The 25,977-nt window shown below is 40.5% G+C and overlaps 1 protein-coding gene across 4 annotated transcripts; it reads right to left on the bottom strand.

The window, feature by feature from the left end:
* Positions 1 to 1,548: 1,548 nt before the first annotated feature.
* Positions 1,549 to 25,715, bottom strand: itgb8 (integrin, beta 8). Of its 4 annotated transcripts, none has more exons than XM_038288846.1 (15): positions 24,993 to 25,714; positions 22,669 to 22,754; positions 20,806 to 20,977; positions 20,616 to 20,722; positions 20,199 to 20,338; positions 18,568 to 18,733; positions 17,578 to 17,733; positions 17,389 to 17,484; positions 17,184 to 17,276; positions 16,280 to 16,420; positions 10,554 to 10,974; positions 10,239 to 10,461; positions 10,009 to 10,112; positions 5,312 to 5,475; positions 1,549 to 3,123 (listed from the first exon to the last, which is right to left on the bottom strand). In XM_038288846.1, the coding sequence occupies exons 1-15, from the start codon at positions 25,078 to 25,080 to the stop codon at positions 2,995 to 2,997; spliced, it is 2,286 nt and encodes a 761-aa protein (XP_038144774.1). In that variant the 5' UTR covers positions 25,081 to 25,714; the 3' UTR covers positions 1,549 to 2,994. The 4 variants fall into 4 exon arrangements, 3 of the variants coding, with proteins under 3 accessions (XP_038144774.1, XP_038144775.1, XP_038144773.1); XM_038288847.1 differs by having other exon boundaries at positions 17,184 to 17,273; positions 17,578 to 17,736; positions 24,993 to 25,713; XM_038288845.1 differs by having other exon boundaries at positions 17,578 to 17,736; positions 24,993 to 25,710.
* Between the last annotated feature and the right edge of the window lie 262 nt (positions 25,716 to 25,977).

Genomic DNA, 25,977 nt, shown 5'->3' with positions numbered 1-25,977 from the left:
TCACAATACCCCATAGATTTTCTATGGGGTTAAGGTCAGGAGAGTTTGCTGGCCAATTAAGAACAGGGATACCATGGTCCTTCAACCAGGTACTGGTAGCTTTGGCACTGTGTGCAGGTGCCAAGTCCTGTTGGAAAATGAAATCTGCATCTCCAAAAAGTTGGTCAGCTGCAGGAAGCATGAAGTGCTCTAAAACTTCCTGGTATGTGGCTGCGTTGACCCTGGACCTCAGAAAACACAATGGACCAACACCAGCAGATGACATGGCACCCCAAACCATCACTGACTGTGGAAACTTTACACTGGACTTCAAGCAACGTGGATGAAGTGCCTCTCTTCTTTTCCTCCAGACTCTGGGACCTTGATTTCCAAAGGAAATGCAAAATTTACTTTCATCAGAGAACATGACTTTGGACCACTCACCAGCAGTCCAGTCCTGTTTCTCTTTAGCCCAGGCAAGACGCTTCTGACGCTGTCTGTGGTTCAAGAGTGGCTTGACACAAGGAATGCGACAGCAGAAACCCATGTCTTTCATACGTCTGTGTGTGGTGGTTCTTGAAGCACTCACTCCAGCTGCAGTCCACTCTTTGTGAATCCCCCCCACATTTTTGAATGGGTTTTGTTTCAAAATCCTTTCCAGGGTGCGGTTATCTCTCTTGCTTGTACACTTTTTTCGACCACATCTTTTCCTTCCCTTCGCCTCTCTATTAATGTGCTTGGACACTGAGCTCTGTGAACAGCCAGCCTCTTTAGCGATGACCTTTTGTGTCTTGCCCTCCTTGTGCAAGGTGTCGATGGTCGTCTTTTGGACAACTGTCAAGTCAGCAGTCTTCCCCATGATTGTGTAGCCTATAGAACTAGACTGAAAGACCATTTAAAGGCTTTTGCAGGTGGTTTGAGTTAATTAGCTGATTAGAGTGTGGCACCAGGGGCCATCAATTTTGAACCTTTTCACAATATTCTAATTTTCTGATATGATGAATTTGAGATTTTCATTTGTTGTCATTTGTAATCATCAAAATTAAACAAAATAAACATCTGAAATATATGAGTTTGTATGTAATGTATGAATATAATATACAAGTTTCACTTTTTAAATGGAATTACTGAAATCAATCTACTTTTTCATGATATTCTAATTTTATGACCAGCACCTGTATTATCGGACTAACCAGACATTTAGGGTCAGTTGATCTCCATCTGAATGAAACTTCATAATGACTCCAACTACCAGTATGTCCTACACCTCTGTTAGAAAATAATCAGATCTATTCAACAAACACAACAATTTATTTTAAAATAATGCAAATATAAATGCAAATATCCACAGATATTTGAAGAAGTCAAGCACACCTATCTAACCTGAACTGGCTGCATGCTAAAGTTAAAAGCAGAAGAGCATGAGCATCATCATTTTTGTTTATTACTTTCGGATATTTAAACTTTACATTATTGCTCTTTTGAGACTAATGTGTTTTACAATCCAAAAAAATGATAAGTAATATTTCAATACAATTATTCATTGTAATAGAAATATAATAACTCAAGTAATAACTGATACATCTTGCACATTTTATTTTGATAAAAACAGACATACACAATAACTTACAATAAGGCTATCTTGAAAAAGTGCCATTTTCACTAAAAAACTTTGTACCATGTTAAATGAGATGACTAATAATGCTACCTTATTGCTAAAACCTTCCACAGTCCACATAAAAACGACAGTATCCGTCTTATTGCGCAGCACTCTTATGAATTATGGAAAATCTCCTGCAACGTAATCAAAATAAATAGTTATTAGTGTTTCAAAGTCACAAGAAAAAAAGAACAGTTTGTACCAAAAAATCACTTCTTTAAAACAATCTGAGAATTTGAGCAGGATCAAGCTAAATCAAAACTCTCAGGTTATCTCCAATAGTTTGTGAAGACTAAATTCTGACTCCGTATCATCTAAGTTCATTCGTACCTTAAAGCCTTTAGATTTACAGACAGCTCTGCAAACGGATCATGAGAAAGAACATGATGTTACGCCTTTAATGTAGAAAGGTAACGTCTCACATGATCAGGTGACAGTTGTTATATCACTATAAATACTTGTTGATCATAAATATTTCAAACATGAATCTCAGTCGTGGTTGTTCCAGTGTTAAGGTGGATTTGTTACATCAGCTTCTAATGCCCAAAGTTCACAGCTCTCCGGTCCCAGAATGCCCACAGTTTTCAGTAGTATAATGCAGCTTCTTTTAGTGCAAAGTTTACATTGTAAAGAACAGGCCACTGATCTTTTACAAACACACCCTGTTAAATTAATCACCCACCAAATGACTGAAAAGAAAAGTTCATAAGAAAAACAGCCATTGGTGAAACAATCAAAGGAGCAAGCTGAGGTCAATAGTGTTTTTGTTGTTTTTGTTTTAGAGAGGATGCAGTACATTAAATTGACCACACGGGGGCAGATAAGGACAGGGAGATGCTGCAAGTGGAGGAGTCGCCTTCAGAAACATGACATTTCAATATGTAGTGTTTTCATTTAAGTCACAGATAGAAAGCACAAATGCCCACATCAGCAAACAAACAATCAAAAAAAAAAAAAAAAAAAAACTCTCACATTAATCTAAATTTTAGAGGAGTACCTCTGAACTGTTAAGAGGAAAGAAGAGAAAAACCATCACAATCACCCTTTGATTGGCCTCTTAAATGAGCAGAGAAAGAAGAAGGTGGGCGACTTGTACTCTTTTCTTCATCTTGATTCAAACAATACTGGCCACTGTAGTCGCAAAGTCTCTCAGGGTTTGGTCAGTTGATTAAAAAAAAAAAGAAAAAAAATCAGGTTCATTGAGGTTTTGGAGTCAAGTTTATCATCTTGTCCTTCACATATAGTTAGTTGATGCCTGGGAGTGTTATAGGAAACAGAAAAGAAGATTCTAGTCCAACTCTTCCTCTTTGTTTGCCTTTGATGCATTCTTTCAGACTTCAATATTCATGTGTTGTTTAGAACTGCCAATGGCCATCGAGAGGCATCTTGGGAATCTGTATGTGCATCTCCACGGGGTGGTCAGGAGGACGGTCCCTTCTGTAGGTAACTGTTTTCTCATTGGCTGTAGGAATGTATGAGTGATCCTGGAGGGCGACAGAAACATGCATTCAGCAAAAGCAGCATTCAGCAAAAGCAGCATAATAGGAGGCTTGTACTTTTGTAAACTTGAAACTGTTAAACATTTTGTCACATTAAACCCATGAGCTTCAGAATAATTGAAAAGGGAAATAATGGAAATTATAGAATTTTGTGTTTTTACTTTTCTTTTAAATAAACAACTGAAAAGTGTGGCATGCATTTTTATTATGTCCCTCCATTTGCATCCTGAGCTTTTGGTTAGCATCTCTACCAGCTTTAAGTATCCATCCATCCATCCCTTTTCCGTCACGCTTATCCCAAGCGGGGTCGTGAGGGTTGCTGGTGCCTATCTCCAGCTGTCTACGGGCAAGAGTCGGGGTACACCGTGGACAGATAGCCAATCCATCACAGGGCAACACAGAGACAAACAGGACAAACAACCATTCACACACACACTTACACCTAAGGAGAATTTAGAGAAGCCAATTAACCTGACAGTCATGTTGTTGGACTGTGGGTGGAAGCCGGAGTTCCCGGAGAGAACCCATGCATGCTCAGGAAGAGCATGCAAACTCTATGCAGAAAGACCCCTGGCCTTGGAGCTTTAAGTATCTTAAACTTAATTGTTTATGCATTCTTCTCTGTAAATTAGCTCATGATCAGTTAGATTGTGAATAATAGTTGTCGTGTTTGTGATGACCTCTTGGGGTCAGCATTGAGACCAAAACAGTTTGTTTTCAACTTAAATACAAGGTTTCATAAGTATTAGATTGTTTTTTTTTGGAGATGATAACATTTTTTGAGAGGTTGACAAGTGAGAGGTTAGAGCAGCTCCTAAATGATATAACATCAGAGATAAATAATTCAAAAAGTTACCTATTTCACAAAGAAACAGTCCTTAAATTTGGAGAAAACTAAGTACATGTTTTTTGGATATTATAAAGAAAACGTAGATGTGAGTCATAATAGGTGAAATGTTGAACAAGTAAATGAAATACATTTTTTATGTGTGATCATTGACTACAACATCTACTGGAAGTCTCACATTAAACATGTACAATTCTTAGTAAAGCAGAACATTTTCTAAATTATGAAGCACTAAATATTCTTTACCTTTCGCTGATTTGATCATATCTGAGCTATTGTGTTAAAGTCTGGGGCAGTTTATCACTCAAACCGCTATGCACTTTGCAGAAAAGAGCCATCGGAGTAATTCATAAAACTGGCTATCATGACTACACTAATCCATTATTCATTTATTGCCTGTTATGATTAGGCCCAATATTAAACATGAAAACTAATGTGTAAAGCTAAAAATATACAGCATACAAAAAGTGATGTTTAGAGAGAGGGAGAGCATAATTGGAGGGATAATATAAATTTTAAAATCGTATGTGCTCTCACAAACATGAAGATGAAATGCATTTTGATAAGAATTGTGGAAGCATGGAACAGACTCAGTGTTCAAATAAAGCAGTCCAAGAATGACACTGACATACAGCATGATACTGTCACCTGCCTACTTCACAGCGGACAAGATGTTCTTAGCCTGACAGAATTTTTTCACAGAATGGTCCAGTGGTTGTTATAGCTCAACACATGGTATGAAGTCTCATGATACCGCAGGATTTGTTGCATATAATTAAGGTATTTGCCTCTTATTGTAGCCTCACATAGGAAAGGAAAGTGAGTAACATACCACCAGAACTGTGAATCAAATTCCCCACAAGGTAAAACTGAACATTAAAAGAATTTGTCAACATGCAAGATTTTAGTTGTTACCAAAACAAACCTATGCATCTAAGGCTCAAAACATGGAGTTCTATTAAGCTGTTTTGCAGTGGTGTGAGGGGGTATATACATGATGATTCAAATCCCCCCAGAGTCACACAGCAATTTAAGCCCACACATCCTGAGAACACATCTCTGTTGAATCTACAAACCCATTTTACTCAAAGGTGCCGTATGTCAGAGTAAGGTCAAAAATCTAGCAACCGTAGATGTTCAGCAGGGAGTTGAGAGGAAATGTTAAAAACAGCTGTACCCCACAGGGCACACTCAAATTTCTCAATCTTCAGTAGAGAAAAACTCGTTAACATACATTTTCTTTAAATTGAAGGACTTTTTAATGTCTCGGAGGACACAAGGCTTGACCTCAATTAAAAGCTCATGAGAAGTCATTTAAGTACTCACCTTTCCAGAGCAAGAGAAGCCTATATCTGCAGCAGCGCCCCCACGTGGCATGACTCTCCTTTGCAGAAGCAAGCGTGACACGGCTACCACAACCAGGCCGCACAGCACCGTCAGAGCACACACACTCAGGAAAGTTCCAACCAGCCGCCCGCAGCTGACACGCTCTGTGAACGCACGCACAGTATATTAACATTCAAATAGTTTCGCAGAGAAGAGCTGGGACCAGCAGAAAAAAAGGAAATAAAACTTCTATAAACGGCTACACTACATGGCAGGATGTTAAATATAGACACATAATGTGACATTCATTTCACTAGAAACACTGGTTCTTCAATAATATGCCAGTTTATGGTAGGCTTGAGCCATGGTGGTTTCTGAGTTAATGTGAAACATCCAGGGCAGTTCAGTTTAACTATTACACAGCAGGGTGCACAATTAGAATATGATCCCAAATATGTTTTGAAGCTGAATTTTAAAAGGTTGAAGCAAAATGCAATTAAGTAAATGTTCTGTAAAGATCCAGATAAAAAACCTATTTGAAATGTATGGAGTTTGGTTAAAGAGTGTTGTTTCCCCACAAAATTGATACAAATGTTAGATGGGATGCATGGACACATTTGAGCCTTTTTGGATACATAGAAATCTCAATTGCTTTAAAAATTCACTGAAGCTTTTTATTATTTTTATCATTAAGGTATGCTGCAAAAACAACAGTATTAATTAAAAAGACAAGCTTCAAAACATAATAACACCAATTCCTCATTAAACTTTTAAGAAAAGCTGTATTGAGAATATTTTATGCTATAACCCTGTATTTTCTCTAACTGCTATTTGAATAAAAACAACCATAGTGGTTGCATACCCTAAGAGCATCTTTACAACACAAAACCAAAAAAAATCTAAAACATGTACAAACTCCTTGATTTGCGTGGGTAAATAAGATATGCAGATGGAATGAGTACTTTAATTCCAATAAGATAATTTTATATTGTGCACCTGATATAGGACAATGCAAATTTTGTTCTTATTTTAAATGTTGTCCTATTCCATTTGCAACGTATCTCTTTGACATGCTGAATTGAAGATAAAAATTGCAGTTATTTTACAGAAAAATTTAATTTCTTTGCAGTATAGTGCTCAAATATCAAATTCAAGAGCTTATATTTAGAAATCATAGATTTTTCCTCTTTACCTTTTTTATTTCTAAAAGTCCACATCAAAGGGATGCATTTGGTCCCAAAGAAGAACCTACTTATAAATCCCTTAATATTCCAAACTTTTATGATGATATACTTGAGTATGAAAGCTGCTCATACAACTATTTCTGACAATTTACAAAAGGTAAAATTAAGTCTGTCAGTTAATTAAAATATGTATTGTATATAGACCTCTTCAGGCAAAATCTTAACTGAATGACAAGTATAATACAGAATTTTTTGTAAGAGAATGTGAAAAAGTATTAGAAATTGATTCATCATCCTGTTCATATTTATTCTGTCATAATAAATAAAACTATACTATTAAGGAGCAGGGTATGTATACGTATAGGTGTAATTATATATAATTATAATATATAATTGCAATTAAATATAATGGTAAAACTTACTTTTTGTTAAAAGAAATGAATAACATCAGCTCTATGTGGTTATCTTTAGTAAAACACTAAAGATATAACCGAAAACAGACAGACCTACACTCTGTTCAGTCAGAGGCAGCTGTGCCAGCGGTGCTTTGCTAAAACACTTAGCTGGCTGTGTATCTGCTGGGGACCATGTGCAGATGACGAGCTGATCTCTCCGCACAAAGAGTCCAAAGAGTGCTCTGACATTTTCTAACAGCGTTTCCATAGAGACCTGGCTCCTACTGCACCCGGGGAGCAGTGGGTGTGAACGGGAAGCAAGTGTCCCGTTGGGCTGGGGGGGAAAAATCACAGGGGGGAGGGGGACAATGAACGGTGCTGTTCCAAAAATTTAAAAGGCGGGGATGAACTGTAACACTTGGACATGCAACACTGTGCGTGTGCAGATTAGGTGTGTGTGTGTGAAAAGAGAAAGAAAATGTAAAATACAGCTGTAACACTGACAGCAGGCCTGCTGACTCAAATTCACTGGGGTGTACTGAAGCAGCCATGGTAGCAACGGAAGTGACCTTGCAGGAAAACATGCATGTGTGTTTACATTGTTCTGGTCTTTTGCTAATGTGAAGCCGAGCCTGACCCGCCTGCGAGCGAACCAGAAACTGATACTGACAGCTGTCATTGCAGAGCAAGCTCAAGTCTAAGACATGTTAAAGGTTCAGATCAAGAAACAAGCTGAAAACATTTTCAATATCCTTGAGTCCTGCATATTATGTTCGGTGGTGTTGTTAGTAACTTAAGGAAAACAGGAGGTACGAAAATTGCTTCCCAGTAGAAGACGTAAATTCAAGTAACATTCATCCACATTATTAAAAAAAGTGCATCTTAAGTTAAAATGATAATCTATTCAGTAACGCAAATATTAGCTCATAACATTTTAGTTAGACTGAGCTTACCGAGGTCATCATGTAGCGAAACAAGCCCAAATTATCACTCACCACCCCTGTGCTTTGCAACTGGCTTTGCAATTGTGCTGAATTACTGCAAAGGGCTTAGGCTTTGAAAATTGAAACATGAATAATATGGGGTAGTACTAGTTTAGAAGCTAAGGAAGAGCTTGAACTGTGTTGCCTTGTTTGTATTATTGATGTTTCCTTCTGAAAAAGAACACATAGTATATTGTATAGATTTCCCAGACAGTCTGTAGCAGGGATAATCTGAAATGTAGCTCTTCTGTCTTTTGTATTCCTTTGTCTGACCTCTGGATGAACTTGCTGGGATGACAGCTTCTGGAAAGATTGGCAGCTGCCTTGAATGTTTTTCACTTGGGAGATATCTTTTTCCTTCAATGATAGATTCCACCATTATTTTGCAGATTGTCTTAAAATCCTTCCTCAACCTAAAGAGCAGCCAAAGATGTTTCAGTAGGGATATTGCTGATGCCTTTCCATAATGGGATTGTGTTTATACACGTCCTCAATACAGTAAAAAAAAAAAAAAAAAAACATATAAATTTTTAGATCTACACAAATTAACTTTAAACATGTTAAACAACTGTAGTTGGTCAGCAGCATAAGCCTGCTGCTGATCTTTTTAGTCTCCATAGTAACTAAGCTTTCAAATGCTGCTTTTGAGTTTTAGACAGAAAGATTGGTCACATGGTAATTCTGTTCGTGACAGCATAAAAACTATTCATTAAGATTGTATTTTAATACTTTGGTCTTTGTGCAAATGAAAAATGTACTGTTTTAGTTTGACAAGTTGATGAAACAAATTCAGGTTCAGGTTTATTTTTTACTCATCAGCACTTTGAATCCAACCCAAACTAATGAAATAATACACAGTTAATTGTTGACCACCTTTTATTTTCCACATACATGTCTAAAAGCTTTGCAGAAATTTTGTGAATGTTTTTCAAAAGCTGTAGGTGCACTAATCTTTGAAATCTGCTGTTGTTTTTAATCTTTAGCAGGAATGTCAGACGAATAGGCAGTTAAAATGTGTTCACACAAAACAAAGCTGTTCTGTCCAGCCCAAACTCAGAACATGATCCCACTGAGTCCACCATGTGTTTGGAGCCAAAAAAGGTCTCAGTAAGGATAAATGAATTGCATTTACATATGCATGCTGGGGAATTTGTAAATGTGGACACGTCACTTCTATACACACAAAACATGTACGCAAAATTCTGATATTCAGACACAAAAAAAAAGAAAAAAAAAAAAGATAAGAAATCTAATTCCGGTGCCCATACAAATATATCTTTGTTTACTAATAGCTTGAGGTCTGTAAACTTTATTACAGTTGTGTAGGTTTTAGACTCTTTTGACTTGGCTAATCGAACAGAGGCCTTTTATTTTAACAGGGAAAGGATCCAATTATCTCCCCTGTCAGCCAATCAAAGGAAGGCCCCTCATCTGGAGGATGATTTACATCCAATCACAGAACACATTGGCATACCTCTATGTTTATGTGGTGCCTGTGCTTATATTAATAGTTGATAATAAAATGGTTAAAGATATTAAACATCTCATATTAAGGGACTGGTATGCTTCACTCACATTTTAGATTCAGATATATTTGTGTTCATCAAAAAATTATTTCCTTATTTTTTATTTCACATTTGTGAAATTTATGCGTATGTGAAAATCTGCTTTACCTTTTAATTTTTTGTCTGAATTTGTGAACTTTATGTATGTGTGAATCTTGTGTGCTTATATTTTAATTCTGAGAATCTTTATATGAATGCAATTTGTGCTTTTTTTCTGCATTGTGACTCTTATAGAGCTGCACATATGATCTGAGTGAATTCACATTAGTACACAAAGCCATGTAATTATGTTCTAAAAAGTCAGTAATCATAATACCCGATCTCTATCCTGTGATATGCTTTGAGTCAAATTTACTCTCACTTAGACCATCTGATCCATGGGGAGGCTTTATCAGTCGGTTTTCTAACTTAGTAACACAGAAAATATTCTCGTCTTTAACCATCTACAAATTGGTGAAGCTTTTCAAGAGGAAATAGGAAAAATGACAAGTTGTGTTTGCAGTACAAAGCTATATTTTGGTAGACTATAGCAATGTGACATTTCTTTTTAATCTAAGTTGGTGCTTTTACCTGAAACATCTGTTATGGAGCCCATATACAGTGCGCAGGTGGTGTTGCATAATTCTGCATCTTTTTGGGAAAGACCTTGAGAACGAAGACAGTCCACACTCTTGCTAAGAAAGAGGAAAACACTATGAAAAGATTATCCAAATTAACAGATCAGCAATCTATCATTTTTAAAAAGATGCTAACTGAGTTAATTGTGTGTGTTGTTAAACGAATAGTAATTAATAAAGTACCAGGAGGATTTCTGGGTGTGCTGGCAGGTAGGACATCTTTCACAGAAGTCTCCAGAGTGTTGGGAGTCCTCACACACACACTTGCCACACACACACTTGCCCCACCCACTGCAAAGCAAACCATCTGGGGATTGGCAGATGGCTGTGGAGGTGGGACAACCACAACCATCACCTGTCCACCCATCCTCGCACAAACACTCGCCTAAAACACACGCACCTCTGCCTGTGAGAAAAAAAAAAAAACAATTTAAAGGGATTAGGAAAGTGCTTCTTCTCTATGATAAAACTGGAGAAAAATCAAATATTCAACCTTACCTCCACAAGGCAGACCCCCTTCATATGGGCAGGAGAAGTCATCCTTTTCACAGTATTTCCCATATACCATCCCAAGCCTGCTTTGCTCACAAACACACTTTCCACACTCGCACACTCCCCGCCTACTGCAGTTCACATTTGACCCATGTGCTTTGCAATGTATATTTGGATCTGAGCTGGAGTCCTCCATGTTTCCATGATTTGGCTTTGGCTCTTGTTTGACACCGGGCTGGTTTGGTCTGCAGGGTGACTGGTCATTGCCATCACAGCGGCCCGTCGGCCCACATTGACACCGGCATTTAGAATGGATCCTAATGAGAGTTGACTCATTGTACCCCAGTGGACGTACCAACATCGTCACATCTTCATCTTCACCATCATCAGCACAGGAAAGTTGACCAACTGTGATATTGAAGTAGACCTGCGAGGAAAAAATAACATGTTCTTAGTTTTAAGAATGCTCGACACATGCTAATGTACACACCTTTATATGGCTCTAATAATGGAGAGCTTCAGCTGCTCCTTACGATTGTGCAACTTTTGCTTTTTTGCAGTCTTTTCTGAGGCCTCTTTTGAATTGCATCATCCATGTGAATTTCTGCTGCGTATTAAAGGTTGGCTTGATTTGGCACAGAAGTTCTGAGATCCTTTCCTACCCATGATAGTGTTCTTACTTTTGACCCCACAAAAGATAAGAAAGACAAACTTGGAACAGGAGCTAGGAGATACAATTTGCATAATTTGGGTAGACGGGACTCATAACCGCTCATCTTGAAGCTGAGGGGCTGGTCCCAATCTGAAGTGGTCAGTGGGATAGGGTGGGTAGGACCAGCACCGACTGTGATAATCTGGCAACACAGGAAGACGGAACAGACAGCTGTTTACTTTTAGGATCAGCAGAACTTGACTGCATGCGGAAGAGGAAATCCAGCCATTTGATTCAGGTGTTCTGGGTATAACTAAATGTTGGATGATACCGGCTGTCGAGGACTTGAGTTTGACATCTCTGATATAATGAAGTCACTAAACATTATCATAACCCTACTGGGAGCATGCTATTACTAATGAACATTTGGGTTAGTAACAGTGTACACAAGAGTCTGTTGAAGCGTGTTTAGTACTAAAGCTTTCAAAATTAAGGTTTCACTCTAAACCTTAAATACTATCTAACAAAGCAAAAAAAACTTAGAGTCTGCATGTCTTAAAATAGATGAAAACATGTTTTTAGGCACAGGGCAGATCGTCAAAAAAGGTGCAAGCTAGCGTATTTTCACGACTATAAGGCGCACATTAACGTCTTTTTTTCCCCTCAAAATGTGCGGTGCGCCCTTTGGTGCGGTGCGCCCTATGTGTGTTGTAACTGCGACTTTTGAGACCACCCTATTGAGGAGATGATGAAAGAGTGGCTGAATGTAAGGAGACCAGGTGTTTTTTTCCCACTCATCACCATCGCTGGTAATCTGTGACTCCATGCTGCCCATCTCACAGCTGATGTGAAAAACATGGTGAAACAAATGAACGCTGTGCTCGCTGTTCAACCGCTCGACATCGGTGTGAACCGGACCCAGCAGGTGCAGCAGAAGCAGCGAGTTTACATGCAAAGTCAATGGTTGACGCGCGTATAGGCGCAGCAAAAGGTCCCGCAGCGCGTTTTGAGCAGCAGGCGTAGCGCGTCGGGAAAGTTTAAGCATCTGACGCGCCGCCAACGCGCTGCTGCTCTAGATGGAAAAATTGAAGTTTTGCTGCTGGAAGCGCCGCATCAACCAATCAGAGAAGCTGATCTGGGAGCTGACAGCGAGACAGACACAGCGCTCTGATGACATATGATATTAACGCAAATGAAAAAGGCTGGATGGATGAGGAGATGATGAAAGCGTGGCTGAGGCAGGTGTATGTGAGGAGACCAGGTGGTTTTTTCCACGCATCACCATCGCAGTTAATCTATGACTCCATGCGTGCCCATCTCACAGCTGATGTGAAAAAAAAGGTGAATCAAATGAACGCTGTGCTCGCTGTTATCCCGGGCGGTCTGACAAAGGAACTTCAACCGCTCGACATCGGTGTGAACCAGCCGTTCAAAGTAAGGCTGCGAGCGGCATGGGAGCGATTAATGACAGACGGAGACCACAGTTTCAAGATAAGTGGAAGGCAGCTTTCGCAAAAGCCGGCATTATTTCTGAGGAGCCGCACGGCACGGAAAGTGACTCTGACAGCAAAGAAGGGGAAATTGGCATGTCTGATTAATCGCAGCTGTTTAATTCAGAAACAGAGGATGATGACTTTGATGGGTTTGATTAATGCTTTGTAATAAATACATAAATAAAGCACAAACATACTCAGTTTTGCTCCCGCTCTATTTTTCTACCTGAAAACTTAATTCAACAGCAGCCTCTGGGCCGGGCCACCTCCGGGTTCACCGCGGCGGCTGGCAGGTGTTTTTTCATCTAAATAATCTAAATCTTGCAGCTATATTTGCTGTGATCAGTGGGAATAAAGTAGTTTTAATATGTTTTAAGTGAGAAAGTCCACCTGAAAACTTAATAATTGCTGTCAGTTCATCCAGATTATCTATTTCTGTCGGAGGCGCTCAGACCCCCACATACCAGCGGTGCACCGACAGTAGAAATCCCTTCAACAGCAGCCTCTAGGCCGGGTAGCCTCCGGGTTCACCGCGGTGGCTGGCAGGTGTTTTTCATCTAAATAATTTAAACTGCAGGCACCAGGATACCGGTAATAAAAGCGAACATATTCTGTCGGCAGGTTTCAGGATTTTAAGTTAATTTAGGAGTGACCACAGCGCTGTGTCATCTGCGATGTGTCTGTCTCACGGCCAGCTCCCAGGTTTGATTAATACTTTGTAATAAATACATGAATAAAGCACAGTCATACTCAGTTTTGCTCCCGCTGTATTTTTAAATATGCAGTAGAGGTATTTAAACATAGTAGAGGACATGTACCTGTATATAAAACCCGCGCCCTATAGTCCGGTGCGCCTTATGTGTGTGTTAAATACAGAAATGGCACACATAACTGAGACTGCGCCTTTTAGTACGGTGCACCTTATGGTCGTGAAAATACGGGTAAATGATTTGCGTTTGCATATTCGACTGCATGGGCAAATATTTCTTGTTTGTGTCTTCATCGATATGGAGATCATATTCTAATTACATTTGTCAGTAACACTTGCAAATAGTCTAAGAGAATGATTATAGTATTATCAAGTTTTAATTTTTTTTTAATAATTATTCATATTACTTCCATCACTATGGAGATGTATCTCATCTTTCTCTTACAACCCATTTCAAACTAGCTGTAAGAAATCTGCGTATTTTAATGGGAGGAATAAATCCAGTTTGCATATCTTAACATTTGCACATCAATCTTTGTAGATCACCTGCAGCACGCCCACTTTTTGCATGTACTGAAAAAAAATTGCCATGTGCTCAAAAAATATAATCTTTGACAATCAGGCCTTTAAGGGCTGGTTATACTCCCGCAGCAGTGTGTCGCAGTGAGCTTGTCGCAGTTATGACTGAGATATTTTTGATTATGCCCAATTTTGAAGCGTGGTCTGAGCTATGTTATTCCACGCCACAATGCAAGTGGGACACTCATGAACTAGCTGTGGGCCTAGATACGGCCGAGGCGGTGACGAAGTGGAAAAAACGCAAGGGGCAAGTTTGTGCAACAACGAAGGGAGAAGAGCGGAGTTCCAGGTGGAAAAAGTGTCCCAGCGTTCTCACGCACCTCGTTCTTCAAGCTGGTCCATCTTCATGAGTCTATTTCCACAATGGCGGTCATACACACACAAAACAAGCCGGTAATTTACCGAAGAGTAAATATGCATTGTGTAGAGCGGATGCAGATTTTACCAATCAGAGGCCTCCTGTTTTCTGCGCTGTCTGCGGTCACCTACAATTTTGGAGAGGTACAAAAGGGGCGGGGGCATATCAGCGTTAACTTCAGCACACACGCCGGTTTCTGAGAATAAACCAACCTATTCTTGGGCGACAGTGGCGTTGGATGTAGGAGTTTGCCCTGAAATCGATGGATTGACGGTTCAAGCCCCGGGTCTGACTTTCAGTGTCGTTGTGTCCTTGGGCAAGACACTTCCCCTGCATTGTCTACTGATGGTGGTCAGAGGGCTCGGTGGCGCCAGTGTACGGCAGCCTTCTGTCAGTGAAGCAGCTGTGGCTAAAATGTAGTTTGCTACCATCAGTGTGTGTGTGAATGGGTGAATGACTGAATGTAGTGTAAAGCGCTTTGGTCAAGTCTCCTGACTTGAAAAAGCGCTACATAAGTACAGGCCATTTACCATCTATACTACAGTATGTAGCTCTTTTTGTAGCACAGGATCAAGTACAATGTGGAGTTCACCATACAAATTGGTAAACATAAAACTCTCCTTTCTTGATTTGGAAGTATCTCATAAATCCCAAGTACAGACACAGCCATACTCAACTGAAAAATGACACTGCTGATGACTGTACAAAACAAAGATCTCAATCTACAGTCAAGCCCTTGCTTCATTTTATCTCCCATCTGGTAAATTTGGTACTTTCCATAATACAGTTTAATCTGCCCATGGATGAAAAGCTGGGTATTAATCTATGCACAAAGGCGTTACTATGAGGCGATGAGTAAGCAACTTGGTGTTTCACAGAAAACACCAGATCTCTCAGTAGGAATAAATCTTGGGGAGTGGGTAGTAGAATGTTTCTTACTTCAGTGAATACAAGTTGACCTTTTCTGACAGCAACTGCAGCAGCAGTAAGTACTGAAAGGACCTTTCTGAGCAGGAGGACATAGATCTAAATATAAATGTCCTACCTGCAAACATGCAGGCTCTCATTTTGGGCAAGGTAAAGGTTTTAGAATGAAAAAAGGTCACTGAATCACAAGGGAATGTTTTCTTGTTAAATACAGGCTTTAATCCGCTCAGCTTGGATTATTTACCAAATCTTTTCTGTCACGTAAAAACTCTCACTGATGTGTTTCTATGTGCTACAGTAATTCGATACATTTAATACATGCTGTATCACCTCCCTGGTGAAGCCCCTTTCTTCAAAATGTTTTTTTAACAAAATGTTGTCAAAAGCCCCTTTTACACTACCCTTTCAAAACCACGCCAAGAGCGCTCCGAGCACAGTAACTGAGATAACTGTTGAGTGTAAATGGCAGGCAAAACTGAACTAGATATTGCCAGACACAACCAAAAACACGCTAAACTAGTACTAGTTCAGCATTAGGGCTCGGCCAGGATCAGTTGTGGCTCGGTTCTCTGATAACAAAGCATGAGCAGACCACGTCATCTCCTTTTTACAGTCAGCTTGCAGTAGTTGGGGGTAATGCACATTAGTGAGTTGCTTGCCAAACGCCACAAAACAAAAGAAGAGGAACTGTAAAAAACAATCGAAATCTTCTTAACACTACCTTTATAAAATGGCTTTAAAAGAGCGGGTGCAACCAGATGACACCGAGACTTAGGCTCTTATTGCATTTTGGGAGGAGGATGCTATCCAGCTGATGTTTGACGGAGCAAACCATAATCACAAAGTTTTCCTACTAGAGAGCAGTAGTACCGTAGATCGTCACTAGGAGGCGAGGAACCACGCTAACGTGATGTGTAAATGGCACAGTTAACTGATCCAAGCTCGGTCTGAACTTGGCATGGATCGGTTTCAGAGGTTAGTGTAAATTGGGCTATAGACTGTTTTGTGGTTTACCGTCTGGCCTGGCTGCACCCCCAAGCAGCGTTGCTCCTCAGCAGTGGATCCGTGAGGGCAAAGAGGGGAAACGGACACCCAGTACCTGCTGGCCGCCTTGTCATCCACTGACAGGGACACTGCCACCTCAGACAGTAATCTCTGTGGAAAACAAACACAGATGGTTTAAGGTTGGAAGCTTCTTTCTTTCTTTCTTTCTTTCTTTCTTTCTTTCTTGAAGCTATTTTCTTTCTTTCTTTCTTTTTTTCTTTCTTTCTTTCTGTCCTTCTTTCTTTCTTTCAGAGGACAAAGAGGTGGGGTTAAAAATAGCATCTTTGTATTGGTTTGAAATCAGGACACATGGTTTCCTTAGGGATCTGATAGCCATTATAATAGAAGCTTCTGTTGAGGGGCTGCTGCTTGTGTGTGTGTGTGTGTGCACAATGGTGTGTGTGTGTGTGTGTGTGTGTGTGCACAACGGTGTGTGTGTGTGTGTCTGCATGTATGCGACACAGCACATCCAGATCTGTGGGTTCAGCAGACTCTCAGAGCTAACAATGGACCTCTCTGCCGCAGGCAAGCTTCTGGCCCAGAGGCCAATGGCAATTGCACTAATTCCTAGTTTCACATAAACACAAACAAGTTCACACGCAGACAAAAAGTCCTCACTTCCCTTAACCTCTTCTTCTCATGTATTTTTTCTTGATCATATTTTCTGATTTATCAGCTGGCCCACAACCACAAACTTGTCTGGATATCTGATTTCCCACGTTCGGAAATTGGAGTTGATGAAAATGTATAGAGCATCACATCAACCAACGTAACTTCCTACTACTGTACTTTTTTACTTCTTTTTTCTAAACAAAGGCCACATTTTTTTTTTTTTGGTTGGGGGTGGGGTGTTTAAAGAAGAACCAAGGTTTACCTTGTATCCATCTACCACCAGGTCTAAGAGGTTTGGTGCATGAAAGAGACCCAACTTTCCCAGGGAGGAACCAGGTAGAAGCTCAACCAGTTTCTAAAGAATGAAAACACAGATAAAACTAATTCCTTAACCAATCCCTCAGTCAATGCAAAATGATATTTTCCAAGGTAATTATATATCTTTTTGCAGATATGGTACAGATTACCTCATACCACTGGTACTGCTCCTTGTCCACAGCAAAGATGGGGTAGATATGGTTTTCAAGCAGCTTGTCAGAAAGTTGGCCCAAAGTGGGATGGTCCTGTGAGGGCAATGTTTAAAAGCATGAGGTTAACTGTGATCTTGATGAAGAAAAGTTTAACTGCAGCTACATATTTAGACATGACTTTCTCACCATCCTAGTGCTTCCAGTGTAAACGTTATTGTCCAGGTGACACCGGCCATCGTGTGGTGTTACAATCCCAGCTAGCCTGCTGTCCAGAGCGAGATGAGACGGTTGGTCTGTCATCAGGAGCAAGAGGCGCTTTGCGTCTGGCCGCCAACCGACTGCCTGCTGCCAAAGTCCAAAAAAACAGGAGTCATGTTTAATTATATGCTTCATATTTTTTTTTAAATACTGCCAACTGCCACGTTTTGAAGAGGAAATCTTTGCATTGAATTAGATATTTCACATCCATGACTTTATATGGGCCAGGACACACTGCATCTCATTATTTTGAGGGGAAAAAAATGCCTGCTTTATGACAAACACCCCATTTCTGGAAAGCAGTTTCAAAAATTCCACCATTGTTAAATTCTCTTAAATCACTTGTTATCAATATAGTTAGAGCAACTGATGTGGAAAACTGTGCATGCTTCCTATTTTAAGGATTTACAAGTGCGGTTGAAGAAAAAATGCATACTGAAGCACTTAAATCATCTGAACTGCATTAGTTTCTCTGATGATCGGGTCTTTCTGCAATGCCCAATTTAAGCAAAAGCAGCAGAAACTCCACCCCTCCGTTATCAGTCAGAGTGGCTCCTTCTTAATGTCTGTAAATCATCAGAGACAGTGTGAGAAAATTGGAGCATGTGTGGATGCTTGTGTATTTAGGGAAACTCACTGAGTTTATAGTATGCATGATGTAATGGAGAATCTATTTCTGAACGTGACCACCACAGTGATTGAATTCTTGCTCCAGCCCCTCCTGTGTTGCTGTGACTCAAAGCCCCCCTGCTGTAGTTTTGCGAGCCTTAACGATTATGTGTGCCATGCCCCTGCTATGGTGTCATTACTTAAACGGGAATCCAGCAGCATCACGCAGTGCTGAGTCAGAGCGCTTCCAATTATTCCAACACAAATGCCACTGTCAGTGTCTGACGGGTTGCTCGAAATGGTATTCACCTTGCAGACAGCAGCTTGCAGCATCGCATCCAGTCCTCCCTCGGGTGTGTCTACATTACCGGAGATGCGCTGGCGCTTCACTACCCGCGTGAATTCGCTGATGTTACCGGTCATGCTGAGGACATGGTGGAAACCGTGGGCTGGGCGACATTTAATCTGGTACTCACTGGGTAAAAAATGACATATACATTTTTGATTTGCTACTTTAATGACAGCAAAATATCACACACACTCATGTTAACATTAGGCTAAAATACAGATAATGTTCATTTTGACTTTAAAAGTGGGCCAGTTTAGACTTTATTTTCTTGCGGCAGTTTTCTTTTTAATGACGATCAACACACATTAGCTTTACACAAATGGTATGTTTTCCTGTGTTTCCTATTTGGCATGCTGATGGTATTCAACTTTATCTATAGCGCAGTTCTAAGTTAGTTTAATCAAAGTATGTCTTTAAGACGTTAAATCTTGGATGGACTGTGTAAAGTAGACCAGTCAATGTTATGGTTCTCCACTTTTGGGACTCTAAGTTTTTAGTTTTCAGTTACTCTGTTTTGTTGATCTTTGGCTTATTTTCCATTATATATAAGCAGTCTTTAGTTACCCCCCGTTGCCCCCTTGTGCTTGTTTCCTTTTCCCTTAGCTTCCTTCTAGTTAGCTCCACTCAGACCTGCTCCATATTCAGCTCATTAGCCCATCCTTTGTTCTCTTCCCCTTATATACACCTCCTCTGCAGTCACCCAGCACTGATTCCTTGTTGCTGTTTTGCTGCTTCCTCATCTCTGGCTCCCCACGTGAGTTTTCCTCAGATGTTTTCTGTTTTTTTAAATCGTTTCTTTGTATTTTTTTACTTTGTATTTTTGCCTCAGCTGCCTTTTCAAATCTGTAAGACTCACCTCTGCCTCTTAATCTCTCCATTGGGGTCCTCAAAAACCCCCACACAACCGCGACACCCAATGTAACTAATCTTGCTTCCTTGGAGGCAGAACTGGCTGTACATGCTGATTAGTAGGTTTGTCACAGTCAGGACAAGACCTGACTGTGACATTTAATTTAATGTTTCAATGTGAATGGGGACTTTCTGCATGGAGTTTGCATGTTCTCCTTGAGACTGCGTGGGTTCTCTCCAGGTACTCCTGCGTCCTCCCACAATCCAAAAAACATGACTGTTATATTTATTGGCTTCTCTAACTTCTTAGGTGTGAGTGTGAATGGTTGTATGAATGGTTATTCTTTTTATGTATTTTCATGTTATATGATTGTTAGACCTGTATACTGAAGAATGACTTATCTAAACTTGCCAAATTTGCATCAGATTTTACTTTTCTATTGATCCAATGTACTTTAATCAAAGGAGTTTTGAAAAAAATTTGAGATTATGCTAATGCAGTAAAAGTTATTTTTTTGCATAATCACCTCTAAAACTCAATGTACCTTTAATAACTGAAATCCTCCTATTACTCTCTATATATCATTAAATAGAAAATGTATTGAGAAATGTAAAAGATAATGAAGAGAGTTCTATGTATGTGATATATTGTTAGCTCAAAAATAACATGATAAACTAGATTTAGAAGTCAGACATTCATTTTGCCAGTTTCATTTTCCAAATAATGGATATTCCTCTTTACCTGCATGGGTTGTCGATCTTAGAGGGATGCACACTGATATAAGGGGAGACAGGTTTGTCCACAAATGAGCCAAAACCCAGCCAAAGGTCTGACGTGTACTGCGCCATCCGGAGGGACAAGGCAACGCCCACTGTCTTGAGCTGCAAAACAAAAGGGTTGAAATAAGAGAATAGACTCAAATGCAGAAGTAGATATTACTGGATCAAAAAGAACAACAGAGAAATTTAAAGACAAAAGAGGAAGAATAGGTTTGCATAAGAAGTGGAACAACTTAGTTGTTTCCCTAGATCCTCATTTCTTATGAAGATTTTTTGGAAAATAGCCTTAGAATTAAAATCTTGTTAATAAATAGTTGTTGTTTTTTTTTATCCCTGAAAGACCCCTGATGAAGTGATAATGCACAGTCCAAACACCTACATGATCAAGGTTGGCCTGCATGGAGGCTGATACATCCACCAGATAGTAGAGATCGACAGGATAGCGCTCCAGTTGCTTCACAGCCACAATGAAACTAGCCTCAGAGCCTAGAAATACAGAGACATGTAGAAAGAGAAGTATGAGAAGTCTTTGGAATGAGGGGTAAAATCCTGCGTTTCAGCTTCTGTACCTTGTCGGAGTGTGATATCGATTTCTCGCGGGGACACTTGCGTGCTGCTCAATGTAGCGTGGACCTCCACTTTGACATCGGACTGCTCCATGAACTCAGGTCCACAGCCTTTTCTGCGAAGGTTGTCCGGTAGATCACAGCGATGGCTAGACCCCACCCCATGCAGAAAGTCCTAAGCACCAAATGACAGAAAAAACTTCATCAAGGATTTTTCCTTATTTGCATAATAACTTGAATGTATAAATTCAATCCTGGCTGTTTCTAATTTTAGTAGAAACCCATGACAAAGTTTAAAGGTATTGTCAAGCAATGACAATCAAGCAAACAAAAAAAAAAATATAGGGGATCTCCGTAATACAGTCACCATGAGGTTGGGCAAGGTGAGCTCGTCAGAAACCATTGAGTTCCTAACAAAGAGCACAATACCATCATTTGAAAACAGTGTTGTGGTTCACTTTTGGTTTTGTCCGGATGCAGTGGAAAGAAACTGAAAACACTTTTACTATCACTTATTTTGGTTTCATTTTCTATTTCTTGCTCATTTACTGTCTTTATATTGATTTTAAGACTGAGGGACTTGGCATTAAAAAAAACAGCTAATCCATTATATAATCCCCTAAATTGCTCATCTCAGGTCCTGACAGTTTAAGTTTTATCCCTCATCTCTCCTCAAAGGTAAAAAATACCTGCTTCTTGTTTTCAAATCTGTGGGAAAAATTAGCCCAAAACAATGTAAAAAGCTGCTTCAATTGTTAATTGTTAGCTGTGTAAACATTACAGCAGAGTCACATCTCATAGCTTTGGATTAGGGATTATAGAAATTTCGTAATTTGGCTTGTTGAGAAACTCATGGATATGCAGTACAGTGGCAGCAGAGGCATACAACTTTGTTGCTGTATATATGCTACCAGTGAGTTATTAACCTCTCATGGGTTTGATTTCAAGCGTGTGATGAGGCCAACAAGATTGTGCAGGCGTGTAGTGGAACAGCTTAATTACTGGGGGATTTCTACTAATGTAAGACAGAAAACCCCACCAGAGCAAAGCGTCAAACTGTCTAAGACGAAGGTTGAGACTTTTACTAAATTTATGACCCGAAAGCCAGACTGCCTTCTGTTTATTTTTAGCTAATACTGTGGTAACTGTTTGCCCCTGAACAGCTCTTTCATACCTTACACTTTCTGATGGACTTCCTGGGACTTTCCTTCCTGATATAACTCTCCCTGATTCAGATTTACATGAGCACCTCTCAGGCTTTGTTTTCAGTGCTTGTCCAAGCGTGCCTATGTGTGCTTGCATTTGTGTGTAGGAGGTTTTGGAGGTGATGTTTGAAAGCATTTGGCCCAACAACAGGAGTTTAAAAAAAATTGGCATGAGAACCCGCCTGAACACACACTTGTTGACATTATGCTTCTAATACTGTGATGTCACTGCATCTGTGTGTGTGTGGTAACTGGTGTGGCACTGAGAGGGAATTTCTCAAAGCTGGTCCAGGGGTGGGTTTTTCACAAGAAGGACAAGACAGGGACAGAGAAAAAGATAGATAAAGACAAACAGAAAGGCAGATGCAGCGGTATTCATGAGCACAGAGACTAAACACACGGCTAGAGCGTGGCTCCAACTCTGAGAAAATATTCACACAGAGGCTGACGTGCTCTCACAGGTCACAGAGCAGACCGCTTTGGTCTCAAACATACACATTATATTCTCATTTACGAATGCCACTAAATCTTTGGTGCGTGTCATCTGAAGGAATGCTGTGAAAAGGCTGCCACGTTCCCACTGTTTGCTTTATTTCCTTTCTGTCTGTTACAGACAAGAGCGCACACACACAGGCACACATACTTATGTACACATTCCCACCTCCTGAAAACACCAAGCACATTTTGGTCCCCGTCTGAGGCAATCTGCGCAAGAGGTGACGTTCGGTGACCAACATAATCTGGCTCCTGCGGATAGACGAAAACAAAAAGGAGCAGAGAATCTGTGATTAGCATATGAACAACTGTGAGTCAGTACTCATTAGTCATGCGGCAGAACCTCCGTGGATATTTAGGATTTCACATCCACTCAAGAAGTGGGAAGCACTACTCCGGCACCTCGCATTAAGCTATTTAGCACAAATTAGCAAGTGCACAGCCGTGTGGGAACAGGTGCCTGAGTTGTTCAAGTGGTTAAATTGACCCTTTCCCACACATCTTCACAAAGAAACTTTAAACAGGTTTTTTTTTTTTTTATTTAAAAGACATGTTGGTTTAGACGGTGAAAAAAGGCCCACCATTCATCTTAGGCTTCTTGTTATCGGATTAATGATTTATTGCAGTAATTTATCAGCCAAAATCCAATTTCCCAGACCATTACTGTTAATTACAGAGCCTAAATGTGGAGCAGTGAAAGAATGCATTCTCAGCATCACTACCAGGCTCATTATCAGGCTGCTCTGACCCAATTAGGCACTTTGACCTCTATTCAACCCAAATCAACGCAGTGATTTAACTGCACATCTAAAATGAAGGATGAGGATTTTCCTAGCTACTGATTCTTGTAAATTTAATTTTGAAATTTGTTTTTCTATTATTTGAACACCTAAAATGCCCTAAATCTTTGCAGATTGATTATTGCGTCCCATACTGATGTGATATTTAGAGCTGCTAGGTTGGGGATTTCCACTCATATGAACAAGCACGTAGGCATGGACCCAGGTGAAACCAGGTGTGGTTTGAGGTCATGCTGTCTGACAGCAGACAGAAATAACAACCTGCAACTAGCTACTTATACATGCTCATGCTCATAACTAGTCGGAATAAATGGTTTATCAGGATAAAAATAAGTTAACATATTTTGATCAGATTTGGAAGGATAGAAATGAAATTGTAATTCAAGTGAGGGGGATGTTTATTCTTTATGTCAGGTTCAAATTATTCCTAACAAGGCAACCTGAGCAAGTATGCATGTGCAGCCCATATCAATGTGACATATTTCTGCTTTTAGTGGCTAGATGCTATTCCAAACGACACATGACATATTTTTAGTCCAATCAGCTGTTTATTTCTGATTTCTTATGTCCATACAAATGGTAGACCAACAACACAAATATTTTTATTTTGGGGTCTTAAGGTTTCAATATGATGCTAGAAATTTAGGCATGTAAACATAGCTTTTGTTGCAAGATACGTGAAGGATCTTTTTACCTACTTTTTACTTTGTTTGCATAAGTGTGCAGATTTTGACCTGATTAGCCTGGCCTGTATTATGTGTATGCAATACAGAGCTTATCAGTCTAGGCAGGTTCAGACTATTCCATGTAACTCCTACCAGACCAATCACAGCGCAGAAGGTGGGAGTGCACTCTTAGCACTAGAATTACCCCCAATGCAGCAGAACTTTTCTCAACCCATAACATTCAAGAAAGCAGCCCCCGCGCAGTGATCTTGCAGTGATGCCCTTTATTATGTCATGAATTAGCTAAATATATCTGTAAAACTCTAACAACTGGATGGTCTAAGGGTTTTCCTTGAATAAAAAGTTTCTACATTACATTCGTATTTTTCTGAGCAACTCTAACCATATGGTTGTTCCTTTCCACTGTTGCCACATGCTTGATCAAGATGAGAGAGCCCTGTATGGCCAGTGACTTGAGTGCTCTTCTGTTTGAATTTAACCTTAATCTAACTGCTTCCTTTTACTATACTCATCTTTAGCATGGTTTATTTTAGGTTGTTTTTTTTTTTTTCATTTGGTTATCCTGTTTTGTTTCCTTTTTCATTTTTCCATAGACCTTTAAATCAAGTCGCAGCCAAATGTCCAGCACCGCAGCCTTCTGATCCAGATTTTTCATGTGAACCTTTTTTACCAGCTGGTATTTTTCAATAAACTCAAACAGAAGAAATATACCGCATGTCAGTGGAAAAGAACCGGTCAAAGAGATTGCAATAAATTGAAACGAACCAGAAGAATCTGGACCATATTTGGACCGGATTTTAATCCCATAAAGCAATACAGCAGTTTGACCTTAGTAAAGGGACATTGGCTACTATTTCTGTCCGCATCTTTAGGTGATCTCCAGTAAAATGAGGAGCTCTATCAGTCTTCTACAGAGCTGATAATTTGTGCGCAGCGGTCGCAGGAGAAGACATCCCTAATTGCTGTAATATTATGTAATTAGGTCTTAATAAGCCTCCACTCACCAGTTCTGGGGTCTTCTGAGCAGACTGGGAACGCCACGCAGAGGAGCAGGAAGACACGCAGTGGAGCGCTGCGTTGCCAGGAAGTCATCCTCACACTCCGGGATGTCCGACCGGAGAGCAGAGACAGGACAGCCCGCTACTGGAGATGGAGGTGGGGGCGCAACCGGTGACAATGAGCTCCGTGCGTCCGCCGCCGCACCAACAATAGCCGGGACTGCCGGAGCGAGCCGCGGGACATTGTCTTTCACTCAATAACCTTCTAATCCCGCAGGCTATTCACAAACCCCGACTCAAATGAGCTTACAAGCGCCCTCCCCCGTGGACCACAGGAGAAAGGTGAAGTGCGGCGAAAGCTGCGGCTCAGGTCCCTCCATTTATCTCCCAGGTGTGTTGCCTCTATATCTGTCAGCTGTCAGAGGTGTCGGGCCACGCTGGGGGTGTTGGGTTTGGGGAGGAGACAAACCGGCGCTTGGTTCAGCTTTGCGCTCCGACGCAGCTGACTGAACACATCCCGCAGTGAAATCCAGGAGAAGGAGCGCGTTTTAACCGCTGCACTGACTCCTCAGGCGCAGGATGGCATGGCAACGCTGTTACTCCGAGAGGGGAGGGAAGAGAGACAAATAAGGAGGCAGAGGGGAGGGAGAGACAGGCTATAAACTGTTTCTACAAGGAATTGTGATGGCCTTGGACAGAACGTTGGTGTTTATGCTGCTTCTAAGGGGAGCCATTTATGAGCACCAAGAGCTCCTGTGGTAGTGGGGGGCTTAAGCCTGGTGGGTGGATGAATGATGGAGCCAGAGCTCTTGCAGTGGGGTTCGCAACCTGAGGAGGTGGGGGTTCTTTTGTACTGGGATTCCAATGACTCTGAGTAACCTCTCCTCTCCAGCCAGATACTCACTAACAGGCACACCATTTGGAGCTGGAGCAAAACAGAAGAGGGGACAATAGTTTGCCCCCCCTTGTGTTATTATCCTGTTTGGTTCTT

The sequence above is a fragment of the Cyprinodon tularosa genome, unplaced genomic scaffold (assembly GCF_016077235.1).
Source record: "Cyprinodon tularosa strain WSP-4 unplaced genomic scaffold, ASM1607723v1 ctg26, whole genome shotgun sequence".
Classification (NCBI taxonomy): domain Eukaryota; kingdom Metazoa; phylum Chordata; class Actinopteri; order Cyprinodontiformes; family Cyprinodontidae; genus Cyprinodon; species Cyprinodon tularosa.
Note: the sequence above shows the minus strand (reverse complement) of the source record. Positions and strands in the feature narration are given on the sequence as shown.